This window comes from Ceratotherium simum, chromosome 3 (assembly GCF_057802395.1).
Source record: "Ceratotherium simum simum isolate JZ-2026a chromosome 3, ASM5780239v1, whole genome shotgun sequence".
Classification (NCBI taxonomy): Eukaryota; Metazoa; Chordata; class Mammalia; order Perissodactyla; family Rhinocerotidae; genus Ceratotherium; species Ceratotherium simum.
In genome coordinates this window covers 96,869,784-96,882,659 of record NC_141902.1, presented here as the reverse complement: position 1 = coordinate 96,882,659, position 12,876 = coordinate 96,869,784, and the positions used below count along the sequence as shown (strand labels likewise).

General features: G+C 45.6%; 1 protein-coding gene across 7 annotated transcripts in view; it reads left to right on the top strand.

Moving 5' to 3' along the window:
• IL16 (interleukin 16) overlaps positions 1 to 12,876 on the top strand; it is a 111,339-nt gene that overhangs the window by 76,997 nt on the left and 21,466 nt on the right. For 6 of the 7 annotated variants that reach the window (XM_087429037.1, XM_087429038.1, XM_087429036.1 and 3 more), the window contains 4 exons: positions 3,095 to 3,168; positions 3,788 to 3,998; positions 6,974 to 7,091; positions 9,161 to 9,293. In XM_087429037.1, the coding sequence (XP_087285163.1) occupies positions 3,095 to 3,168; positions 3,788 to 3,998; positions 6,974 to 7,091; positions 9,161 to 9,293 (536 nt within the window). Of the gene's footprint in view, positions 1 to 3,094; positions 3,169 to 3,787; positions 3,999 to 6,973; positions 7,092 to 9,160; positions 9,294 to 10,174; positions 10,257 to 12,876 lie in introns of those variants that run through there. The other variant, XM_087429041.1, reaches the window with a different exon arrangement.

Sequence of the window (12,876 nt, the reverse complement as noted above, 5' to 3'; positions counted from 1 at the left end):
ACATGTGGAAAATAGCTGAAGTTATAGAGTGGATGAAGAAGGCGGGGAAGAGAGGAGGGAGAAGAGGGCTGAGGCTCTCCAGGAGAAGAGCTCAATCAAGAGGCAGGTAAAGAAGAGGAGTCCGTGAGAGACAGCAAGGCAAGTGGGGTCAGAATCTGGAGAATGTGCCATTGTTTATTTTGTCGTCTCGTGTACTTTTCTGTGTTTGAATAGAAGGCAGGGGAGGAGTGGAGATGGCAAGAAAGGAGAGTATTGTGTTTTGTTTTCTTTCTTGAATGCGAGCCTGCCCAAGCCAAGCTCCCTTAGTGTTTTCTGGGTATTTGTCTCCTTTAGTTAATAGCAATAGTAAAAATTCAGTGAAGATGACATTCAGTTAGTCTACAGTCCTTGATTCTAGCCTCAAGTAATTGATCAAATTGCCTTTTGTAACTTCTTTCAAAAGCAGACTTTTAGAATCTGCCCTTGAGTTCGTGGGGGTTACGTCAACTGCAACAAAATTTTGGTGCACAGATCAAGGTTTTATTTGTACTCCTCTTCCAAGAAATGATTGTGTAAGGTTTATTTGGCAAAACTGAGATTAATCATCTTCCACCAGATATGGCCAAACAAGGCTAAGGACACTCTGAAGAGCCCAGAGATAGGCTACTTGGCCCTGTTGGGATGGACATTCTAGTGATTTGAAGGGAAGTCCAGCATCCCATGGAATTATGAACGGATATTTCTGGAGCATGTTCCTTATATAGCCTTCTTTTAGCACATACTTAGTCATATTTTGGTTACTTTTAAAATTTCTCAACTTGGAATCTCCCAAGGACAGGACTGAACCTTTCATTTTTCACTCTAGTTTTAGGAACCTAACAGATTAAGCTGATTTGAATACTCTCCCCGCTCCGCCTCCATTTTTATTTTCAGCACATAGACATGTCAGATAAGATAGCTCATCTGAACTCCGAAGAAAGAAATGGAAATGCCCAGCTACTGGAGAAGAAGGAACAACTCTACATCTAAGTGTGGCAAACCCAGGAGTTGATGGTGTGATGGCCCAGAGAGCTGCTACTTTAGGGCCCAAGGGCTAGGGGCTAGGATTTTAACGCCCACACAGGGGCAGGAGGCATGGCCTTGAGTCCATGGAAACTCTGAGAATCTGCATACAACCTTGATACTACAGAGCTGCCCCTCAGGAGAAGCCAGCAGGCCCCAGGGAAGCAACGAGGAAGCTTAACTTTGTCCATGGCTCTCAGGTGGGAAAAAACATCTCCCACAAGAAAATTCAGACCCAAGCCTGTGTCACGTCTGAGTGTCCAGGTCACATGTATAGTGCCTATAGAGTACAGGGATCCCCAAGCTGAGAAACGAGTGTGAAAACTGGTTGTGGACCAGTGACACCCTTGGGAGGCCCAGTGCAAATAAAGCAAAAACGATTTGGTAGCAACTTGGGGTGTGGGAATCCCACAGAAAAACAAACTTCCCTTAAAAATGAGTTCAAAATAAAGATTTCATACTATACCAGGATATATCCACTATTAAGGAGAGCTAGCAGAAATAACAGACAGTGGTGTTAGCCCTCAAAAACTTAAGATTACAGAACAGTCTAAAAGAGAGAATAGAATTACTATGTTTAAAAAGATCTTTAAAAAGATAAAAGAGAGAATCTAAACAATAAAGAAAGAAGACAATGAAAAAAATAGGTGGATGTGAGAAAAATAACTTTTAGAAATTAAAAAAAAACAGTCATTGAAATAAAAAACTCAGTGGCTGGGTTAAACAGCAGATTAAATGCAGCTGTAAGGAAAATTAGTGAGCTGGAAATTATCCAGTAGGCCACACAGAACAATAGAGAAGAAAAAGATGCGCATTAGAGAAACGTGGAGAGTAGTTTGAGAAGGTCCAAAATACATGTAATAGGAATTCTAGAAGGAAAGAATAGAGTGAAAGAGAAGTAATAGGCAATCTGATAGTGGCTAAGAATTTTCCAGAACTGTTTTGAGGCATGAAACTTCAGTGTGAGGAAGCACCTAGCATATCATAGTGGAACTTCAGACTATCAAAGACAAAGAAAAAAAAATCTCAAAAACAACCAGAGAAAAGGGATGGATTATCTACAATGGAACCATAATTAGGTGACGGCAGACCTCACCAATAACAATCAGGCCAGAAGTCTATGTAAAAAGCAGTGTTTGCATCCGAATTGCCCAGCAAGGTGTCCAATACAGAGAAAGGCGCCTTGTTTGTGTTGAGTAAATTGGATGAAAGGGAGAAAGTGGTTTCCATCTGTGTAAAAATGGATTTCTGGACACAGAAAAAATTATTCCATTAGGTGTAGAGTGTTGTGAAGAAACGACTTGGAGTTAAAAGATCTGAGTCCTAATTCTCTTTAGCGTGTGACTTTGTACTTCTCTGAGCTCACTCTCCTCTTCTGTAAGATGGGGCCTACTTGCATTCTGAAAACCCCACCTCCAACCCACATTTACCGAGCGCTTTGTAGGCCTCACCCAGAATTGGCTCTGGGGATGTAGCATCTAATAAGACAGAGCCCCTGTCCCCAGGGAGCTGCCAGCCTGGAGTGGGGAGACTTTCCTAGGTCATTGATTACCACGCAGGGTGATGAGTGTGGTCATGGTATAGATATGAGGTGCCATGAGAGTACAAAGGGAATGAAGGCAGCAGGGACTGAAGGATTCAGAAGGGGTGGGTGAGGAAGGTAGGAGAAGTCCATTCTAGTTGAGAAAGTGGCACAGAAATAAGCATTCAACCGCACAGACCACGTGGGAAGGCAGGTTGTGTTGCATCAGGAAACGGCCCATGGGAGCGAACGATGTGAGGATCAGGGAGGCAGCAAGAAGGATGGGAAACCAAGAGGTGGGCAGGGACCAGATCAGGCAAGGCCTTGTGTGCCTGGCTGAGAACCCTGGATCCCATCCTGGAAGACAAGAGGGGCCGGAGCAGGCCCATCACTGCTGCCCTGCCTGCCTCTCAGGGGGAGAGCACTGAATGAGAATTGCTGGGCAGGTGGGGGAGACTAGAGTTCAAGGTCAAGATAATGCCCCTGACTGGGAACACTCTTCTTAGCTGCAGTTTCTCCCTCTCCCAACAGGTGATGAAATTCTGGAACTCAATGGTGAATCGATGGCTGGACTAACGCATCAGGATGCTTTGCAGAAGTTCAAGGTGACCATTTGTTATCAATAGATGGCCCAACGCTGGGCCTTCAGGCAGAGGAACTAAGCTCCCAGCATCACTCTCCTTCGTTCAAACCCACACATTCAAAATATGGGATCCTTTACATGGGGCACCCACTGATGCTGATCTTGGCACAGTGTTGAAAAAAGACCTGACTCAGAAAATAATAGTGTAATCAGAACTGTTGTAGGGGGATGTTTCAATTATTTAAGATTTATAGAACTGTTTTAAAACATTCTATGTATTTATATTGATATATTTACAAATCTGTTTTAGGTTTTTAAAACAATCACTAAAAGATATTTTTGAGTCTCCATCTAGTTAGTTCAAGACTCTATCTAGCATATATATGTGTATATACAGATGTGGCATATGTATATGTCATACCTGTATACATACCTACAGATGTGTGTCATATTTATGTATACACACATTTACATATCACCCTCTCTCTCTCTCTCATACACACACACACACACACACACACACACACACACAGAGCTGTATTTCCTTAAAAACTACCCTACTTCTGTTATTCACAGAGGCCAGTGTTCTCCACCTCACCCTGAATCGCTGCGGAATGCTTTAGCTCTCTCTTTCTTTCCAGCAAGCCAAAAAGGGGCTTCTCACGCTCACAGTGAGAACCCGCCTGACGGTGCCCCCATCCCTGAGCAGCCCCCTCTCTCCCCCGCTGAGCCGCTCCCTGAGCTCCAGCACCTGTGTCACCAAGGACAGCAGCTCCTTCCTCCTGGAAAGCCCTGTGGCTCCTGCCAGCACCGCCAACTACAGAATCATGGTGGAGGTGTCTCTGAAGAAAGGTAGGAGTGCTGCATTCTGGAAGGTTCCGCCATCCTCCTCCACCCTCCCGCCTGGGCCTCCCACTGCTGAGCCTCCCAGACTTTCCTTATGTAGAATCAGTCCAGGGACAGGGCAGGGTGCTGTCTATGAACAGATTTTATGGCTATTGCTTAGCAGCAAGGTCTGGTGCTCTGTTTGTTTACAGAAGCTCAGGACAGACCATCCAAATCCCATCACTGTGTTCTGGTGCAGTGGGTAAAATAAAGCAAGACAAAGCAAACACAAATCACACACAAAACCAGATACACACACACACATGCACAGAGTCAATGGCCCAGGAGTTGAGGTCTACAGCTAATATGCTGAGATCTTGGGCAGGTCACTTCCCCGCTCTGAGACGCATTTTGCTTGCTGTGGCAGGAGAGTTGAGGACCTTTCAAACTCGGACATTTGGGGACTGACATCCATTCACTTTGCACCCTGGGTAGACTGCTAACTCCAGAGGGCTCGGCAGGCCCTCCCCGCCAAAGTGCAGCTGCACCGAGACGAGGAGGGTGATGAGGAGGCAGCTAGGCACAGAGCTGGGCTCCGGCAGCAGGACCGATTCTTGGAAGAGAGGGGAGGCCAGTGTGGAGGAGTGAGGTGGGCAGGGCGAGAAGTGATGGTGGAGTCCCTGGCAGAGACAGAGAGACAGACTCTGTGGCTAGATTCTCTTCTAATTACAATTCAAAGTCCTTTAGAGATTTCCAAGCAGGGGAGTGATGTGGTCAGCTTATGCTTTAAAAAATATCTCCTAGGTTTCTGTGGAGAGAATGGCCTGAGGCATGACAAATGCAGAGGCTTGGGAACCAGCTGCAGTCATTGGGTCAGAGAGAATGGGAGTAGTGGAGATGGAGAGGAGTGGACGGGATGGACATATATCGTAGAAGTGGGTGAAGAGGGTGTATAATTAATTCCTTGCCTGGGGCTTGGTCTCACACATGTCTCGGCTCTGCCACACTGCATGCCCCTGGAGGGCTCACCCGGCTCCCAGCCTCTAAGTCTGGCCTGGCGCCTGGCACAGGTCCTGGGTGCACGCAGGTCTGTGCAGGCCCGGCGCCAACAGCTTTATCCAGGGCTCCCGCTGTGAGTCTACTGAGCAGGCATGGACCACGAGGAAGACACGGCTCTCTTCCTCTCCCTGCCGCGCTCCACGGTCCAGTGGGCAGAGTGCTGGCCTGGGAGTGCTGTTTCCTCTGACCACTGGCATCAGACATGCCTCAAGGAGGGTTCTTGTTTGATTGTCTTATATAACATTGCTTCTTAATTTCTACCCCAGAGACTTTGCTTCAACAGTGTTAGGGGGAAGGCCCAGGGGTCTACATTTTAAGTAAGTACCCCAGTGTTCAGATGCCCACTGGGCTTAGGGACTCTAGTTCTGGTCAAAAAACCTTGGCTCTGGTCTGACCTTTGTGGACCATGTCATAGCCCCAGTTCCTCATTCATAAAACAGAGCTGCCCACAGTTGCCCGTGGCGTCCCTCGTGGGACTGTCAGCAGGACCAGCCTCAGAAGGTGAACACATTCAGGAACGTGCTTGGTAAATCATAAGTGCGGGAGGAGAGCCCTGAGAGGGTCTTCTCCTCCTCCCTGGCCACTCTGTCTACTCCTCCTTACTGGCTGCTCCTGGTTTTCCAGTCCTTTCAGTGCTGGTGAGCCCCGGCCCCTGCTCTCCCACACACTCTGGGGCATCCATCCAGGCCCGTGGCCTTAACACCACCTTGATGCTGCTTATTCCAAATATTTAACTTCCATCCTGCCTTCTCCCCTGGGTTCCAGATTCGTCTATCCAACTATCTACTTCACATATCCACTTGGGTACCTCATAAGCATCTCGAGTGTGACATGGGCAAAACTGAACATCTGGTCGTCATTCTGGTCCTCCATAGCCTTCCTGTTTTGGTAAACTATATCAGCATCCACCCAGTTGCTCCAGCCAAAAAATCTCTGAGTTATTTTTATTTTTGTTTATTAAATGCCCATATTTAATCCATCAGTAAGTCTATCTTCAAAATATATTGTATGTATATCTAACTCTCCCCATCTTCCTTCCTTCCCTTCTTCCTCCTACCCCTCTTCCTCCCCCCATGTCTCTTCCTTCCTTCCTTCCTTCTTTCCTTCCTAGTCTTTCTCCTCTTGAACTTATCCCTTGAATGTCCAAGCCACCATTGTCTGGCTCAATAGTAGTCTCATAATTGGTCTCCTTGTTTCCATTCTTGACCGTCATAGTTGTTGCTCTTCACAGCAGTCAGTCATACTTGTAAAAATAGAAATTAGATCATGTCACTTCCTGTTCAAAACTCTCCTGTGGCATTCCTTCTCAGTATAGAATAGCATCCTTTCGTTGATCCACTCTTATTGACAAAGCCCATTTAAGCTGGTCCTTGCCTCCCTCCCCTACATCATCTCATACCACTCTTCCTATGACCACGACCGGCTATGTTCCGGCCACACTGGCCTCCTTTCTGGTCCTGCAACATGACATGCGTCTTCTCGCCTTTGCATTAGCTCTTTCCTCTTCTGGGAACGCTCTGCCCCACTCCACATCCCTAATTTTTTCTTGTCATTCATATTTTAGCCTAAATGTTGCCCTCTCTGAGGCCTGAAGTGGCTATCCTGTTGCTTTCTAGCGTATTCCCCATTAATTCTCTGCATAATACTTATCACTCTCTGACATCTTCCTTCCTTCCTTCCTCCCTCCTTACTTCTTTCTTTCCTTCCTGGTCTTTCCCCGCCTAAACTCATCCCTTGTCTGCCTTGGTCCCTGTTGCTGACCCTAGAACAGTGCCTACACACAGTGGTTGCTTCACGTACATGGGGGTAATGAATGCCATAATAATTCAGAGACCACGACTGACCCATGACACTGTTTGGGCTCCTAATAGACTAGCACGCAGCTGGGAAAGCTCAGTCACAAGCTCCACCCCCCCCCAACTCCCATCCTACCTGCCTTCCAGAGGCTGGCGTTGGTCTGGGAATTGGCCTGTGTAGCGTCCCCTATTTCCAGTGCATCTCCGGCATTTTCGTGCACACCCTCTCTCCAGGATCCGTGGCGCATCTGGATGGACGACTCCGGTATGTCCTTATTTCTGTTTCTGAAAAGACCCCGGTTTACAGCAGAGGGTGGAATTCCTTAGAATGTCAGGAGACTGACTTGGAGATGAGATATTTAGATTGATCCAGGCACAGCTTAGAGCCTTGTTCCTCAAAGTGTGGTCCCTGGACCAGCGGCATGGAAACCGCTTGGGAGTTTGTTAGAAATGCAGACTCTCAGGCCCCTCCCCAGAATGCTGAGTCAGAACCTGCATTGTCACAAGATCCCCGGCGTGTGTGCGCACACTGCAGTTTCAGAGGCGGCATCTCAGAGAACACCAGTCTGAAATGGAAAACGTGAAGTAAACACACTTTAATTCAGATGTAAGTAATTTGGAATTTATAGTGACATAACTAGGAGCTTTGATGAGGTTTACCTGTGTACTCTATATGGAAAAAGAAGCTTACTGAGCAAATCAGAAGTATTAACTCAATTTGTTGGTGGCATAAACAAAATATTTTCAGGCACTCCAGATACATTTCTTTACAAATAACTTCTAAGAGAAGTACAAATTTAAATTTTCTTTTCAATAAGTGATCTGAATTTGTAACAACATTTTATCCCAGTTTAACTTGTCACAATGCTTTATACACAGTCCATCATTCATATATGGTATATCCTCTCTCGTGTAGTATCTCTCTCGTATAGCATATCTTCGTGTATGTCTTCTCCCACTGGGTTTGGGTTTTGCTAAATCAGAAGAATTTTGCCATATTTTTAAAGGTTTTCCTCTAGTTGCAGTATATACAAGGGCAAGTCCTGCTTAGGATGGTATCTTGGTGGAACTTCTGAATTAGAGATGGGTTTGCTGCTGTCATATAGAGGAGAGTGACAGCTGACTTGCTGAGCCGCTGTGCTGTTACCCAGGACATAATTGCAGAGTTAGAGTGATTGCCTTAGTCCTAATCCTTCAGACAGAGAGTCCTCCCTCTTAGACCTGCAGCTAGGTAGGGATTGTTCTGGAAGCCTCCTCTTTCCTTGGCTGAGGAAACCTAACTGAAACTGTGGTCTTCAGTTACATCAATGGAAATGTGTACTTTTATAGCAAAGGTGGAGGGGGACCAAGTCAGCAGAAATGTAGCAGGAGGCAGCAGACCACAGCAGTAGGAATAGTGAAATTAGCATCAGAAGTCTTGAGTTCCAATCCTGGACCTAATAACCAGCTGGTCCTGGGGTCAGCAAACTGGGGCTTGCCACCTTTTTTTTTTTAAATAAAGTTTTATTGAAACAGAGCCATGCTCATTTGTTTACATATTGTCTATGGCTGCTGTTTTCATGCTGCAACATCCAAGTCAAGTAGTTGTAACAGAGATGGTATGGCCTGCAAAGCCTAAAACATTTACTATTTGGCCCTTTCCAGAAAAAGTTTTTTGATCCCTAAGCTAGGTCTTACTGAGGAGCTACTTTCACCCTCTCTCCCTCAGTTTCCCCATCTATGACACAAGGGAGTTGGATTGTACAAATTCTCCATGTGTCAATGCAACCCTGTCTTTTCTATTTCATTTTTTTTCTGTTTAGGTTGCAGTAACTCACTACCTGCCCAACAAGAATGAACTCCATCGCCTTCTCTCCTTCTTTCTTTCTGCAAGAAGCTCAACTGCTCCCCCACCCAGTTATTTCTTCTTTACCTTTTAGCACATACTGTCCATCCTTCCTCCTAACCATTCTACATATGGGAACTGAGGCCCAAAGAGAGCATGTGATTGCTAAATTATGGTTGATTGTTAAATTGGTTAAACTACGCCCTCAATCTTGATTGAGTGTAGTTAAATGGGAAAGGGAGGAAGAAAGTTACAAACTTTTGTTAATGTTGAGCCACTCTGGGTATGAAATATCTCTCTCTTTGTGGTCGCACAGCGAGGGAGTAAATGGTGCCCTGCTTTGGTCTGCCCTGTTCTGAGTTTCAGCCAGGCGGCTAAGGAGGTCTACTTAGTGGTGTGATTTTCAGGTCACATCAAACAGCCCAGCCAGGAGTGGGCCGCTAGGGAAGCAACCGTCCAAATGCCATGTTGATTAGCTTGCTGATGGTGTCCTGTTGATGCTGTTGCAGGTGTGGTGATGAGATTGTGGAAATCAATGATTCCCCCGTACACTGCATGACACTCAATGAAGTCTACGCGATCCTGAGTCACTGTAACCCCGGTCCAGTCCCCATCATTGTTAGCCGACATCCAGACCCACAGGTAACATCCCACTTCTTCCTCCCAGGCTTACTCCTTCAGTACTCAAATTGGAACAAGAAATGGATGAAAATGGAGACGTTGCTGGCTGGGTTTGAACCTGAATTTCCAAGAACCTAATCCAAGTGTCTAGAAACAAATGTCTGTAGCACAGGTCCATTGACAAACTCCTAGACATCAGAGGCGTTAGCTTAGGGAAGTTCTTGCCGCTGGGTTGTAAGCTCTGGGGCAGGATAATATAGACCCAGGCTTCCTGCTAGCAGATGCAAGGGAGTCCTTCATCCTTGTGTCTAGTGGGTACCCACCACATGACTGTCTGGAGCTAGGCACTGAGCATTCAGAGATAAGCCAGTCCATAGTACACACTCCTGCTCTCCAGAAGCTCGGGGTCTCGCTAGGGAGACTGACATTGAAATAATTGCAAACAGAGTGGTAAGTACTATGGGAATACAGGGATACAGACGGGAAGGTCATGTAAAGCAAGAAGTATCAAATCAGTTAGTTATTTCCAGGCAAGTAATTTGAGGAAGGTCATTCCAGGCAGGGGGGACACAAAGTTCAAAGTTATGGAGTGACGAAGGGACCTGTCATGGAAGGAGAGTGGTAGGTTCTACAGACTACTCTACTGGGTGAGAGTGTTGAGGATGGAGTTTGGGAAGGCATTGGGGTTACACTGTAAAGGGCTTTAAACAGGATTCTAAAGAGTGTGCATTTCATTCTGTGGATAGTAAGGAGCCAGGAGAAGTCTGTAGCTATAGAAGGAACAGGTTCAGACTTTATTTTTTTTTAAATGCACTTTGATTGCACTGAGGAGGACAGGATGGAGTGGGTGGGGCCTGAAGTATGTAAGAGGAAGGAAACAGATGGTGAGGGCCAGACCCAAACAGTAAACATGGGGAGAAAATAAGGAAGAAGAGGCAACACTTGGGAAGAATCAACAATATCTGTTGGCCGATTAGCTCTGGGGTAAGAGAGAGGGGAGAGTCTAGGGTGGCTAGAGTGTTTTTAGATTGGAAGACTGAGCGATGGTATCCCCACCACCAGTGTAGAGGAGAGGAGAGGAGGAATGGGCTTGGGAGGGAAGAGAATGACCTCAGTGTGGGACATCATGATATTGACGTGCCTGTGGGATGTCCAGGTGGAGATGCTCAGGAGGCAGTTAGAGATTTAGGGCTGATAATGGCTGGTAAATGAGATCCAGTTTGGAGCTAGACTTGGGAGTTGAAGCCATGGGCATAGGTGAGATCACTTTCAGGAACCTATTTATTTAATCCTTCATATGTGTCAGGTGGGTTTGCGAAGCCGTGATGTATACAGCTGCACTTAGCGGTTGCACAGCTCTCTGCACTCAGTATGATTCCCCTCTCCAATTCACAGACGAGGAAACAGGCTTAGGAAAGGGAAGGAACGCCCCCCGTGGCGGAGCTACTAAGTGGAGGTGCTAGGACTTAAAGCCTCTGCTCTTAACTAACAGACTCCGAGACTCCCAGTGGAAACAGAGCAGGGGTGGAATAGAGGGGAAGATCAACAGACACCCTGGGTGGTGGGATTCAGACCCAGCCCCTTTCAGTTGTGGAGCGCTAAGGAGAAGCACACTGGAGAAAAGCAAACTTCTTACCAAAGGTAGACATTTCGTCTAAATCTCTGGACACTACGAGAAAAGAAAGGGGTCTCTGTTAGTTTATCAGTGCCTCTTGCTGCTCTTGAGTATGATGGTGAGTGAGAGAGCAGTGGGTCAGGGGGCAGGGTGTGGGGCCGATGCTGCGGCCCCTGGCCTTGAGGAGCTCGGGTCCTGGCTGGAGGGATGGGGCGCACACACAGAGGCCACAGAGGGTGAGAGCCATGAGAGTGAGGGAGTCAGGGTCCCAGCTGCTCAGATGAGGCAGCCAGGTCATAGAGGGCAGGCAGGGTTGGGAGCAGCAGAGAGGCATAGGCACCAAGGGCAATGGGCACAGGCAGCAGGGCAGAGATGAGAGAGCCCAGGGCTTGGCAACAGGATGCCTGGCTTATGTCCAGCTTTGCTACAGACTTTTGGTGACCTTGGACATTCATCTAACCTCTCAGAGCCTCTGGTTCCTCAACTCTGAAATGGGGAAGTGGTCTTTACCTTACAGGGCTGCTGTTGAGGGTAAATCTCATCTATTGAGAGTTTACCATTCACCAGGCATTGTGCCTAACCTTTAAATGATTTATTTAGTATTATTATTATTTTTTATTGTGATAAATACATATAACATGAAATTTACCATCCTAACCACTTTTAGGTGTACAGTTCAGTGGCATGAAGGACACATTATTGTGCAACCATCACCACTATCCATCTCCAGAACTCTTTTTCTTGCAAAACTGAAACTCTGTGTTTATGAAATAATAACTCCCCACTCCTCCCTCCCCCAGCCCCTGGCAACCACCATTCTACTTTCTGTCTTTATGAACTTGACTACTCTAAGTACCTCATATAAGTGGAATCGTACAGTCCTTTTGTAATTGGGTTATTTCACTTAGCATAATGTCCTTAAGGTTCATCCATATTGTAACGTGTCAGAATTTACATCCTTTTTAAGGCTGAATAATATTTCACTGATCATATCTTGTCTATCCATTCACCTGTCAATGGCCACTTGAGTTGCTCCCACCTTTTGGCTAGTGTGAATAATGCTGCTATGAACATGGGTGTACAAATATCTGTTCAAGTGTCTGCTTTTCATTCTTTTGGGGTATATATATCCAGAATTGGAATTGCTGGATCATATGATAGTTCTATTTTTAATTTTTTGAGGAACTGCCATACTGTTTGCTGTAGTGGCAGTACCATTTTACATTCCCACCAGCAGTGCGCAAGGGTTCCAATTTCTCCACATCCTCACCAACACTTACTATTTTCTGTTTTTTTTTGATAGTAGCCATTCTAATGGGTGTGAGGTGGTATCTCATTTTGATTTGCATTTCCCTAATGATTAGTGATGCTGTGTATCTTTTAATGTGTCCTTTGTCCATTTTTCAATTAGGTTGTTTGGTTTTTTTGTTGTTGAGTTGTAGTTCTTTATATATTCTTCATCTTAATCCTTTACCAGATATATGATTTGCAAATATTTTCTCCCATTCTGTGAGTTTCCCTTTCACTCTGTTGATTGTGTCCATTGATGCACGGAAGATTTAAATTTTGACATAGTCCAATTTATCTATTTTTCTTTTGTTGCCTGTGCTTTTGGGGTCAAACAATTAATTTTTTTTAACACCCTCTGTCCTCACTGTGAAGTAACAATAATTATTGGTATTATTTTACAGAAGAAGAAATTGATGCTTAGAAGGTTAAGTAACTTCTCTAAGTGTACACAACTAGAAAGTGGAGAAACTGGGACTTGAACACAAGCCTGTTTGGCTCTAAGACTCATACTCTTAACTATTACTGTGAGGCACAACACAAACAATAAAATGGTGATTGTTATGACATTGTTGTTGATGATGATGACAATGATGATGATATCATGACAGCATTACTAAGAGTGGGATAGCTCCCAGAGGTAAACTATGACATGGTAACTTTGCCTAGAGTTTTGCAGCAAGTAGTAGAGAGAAGGTTGGA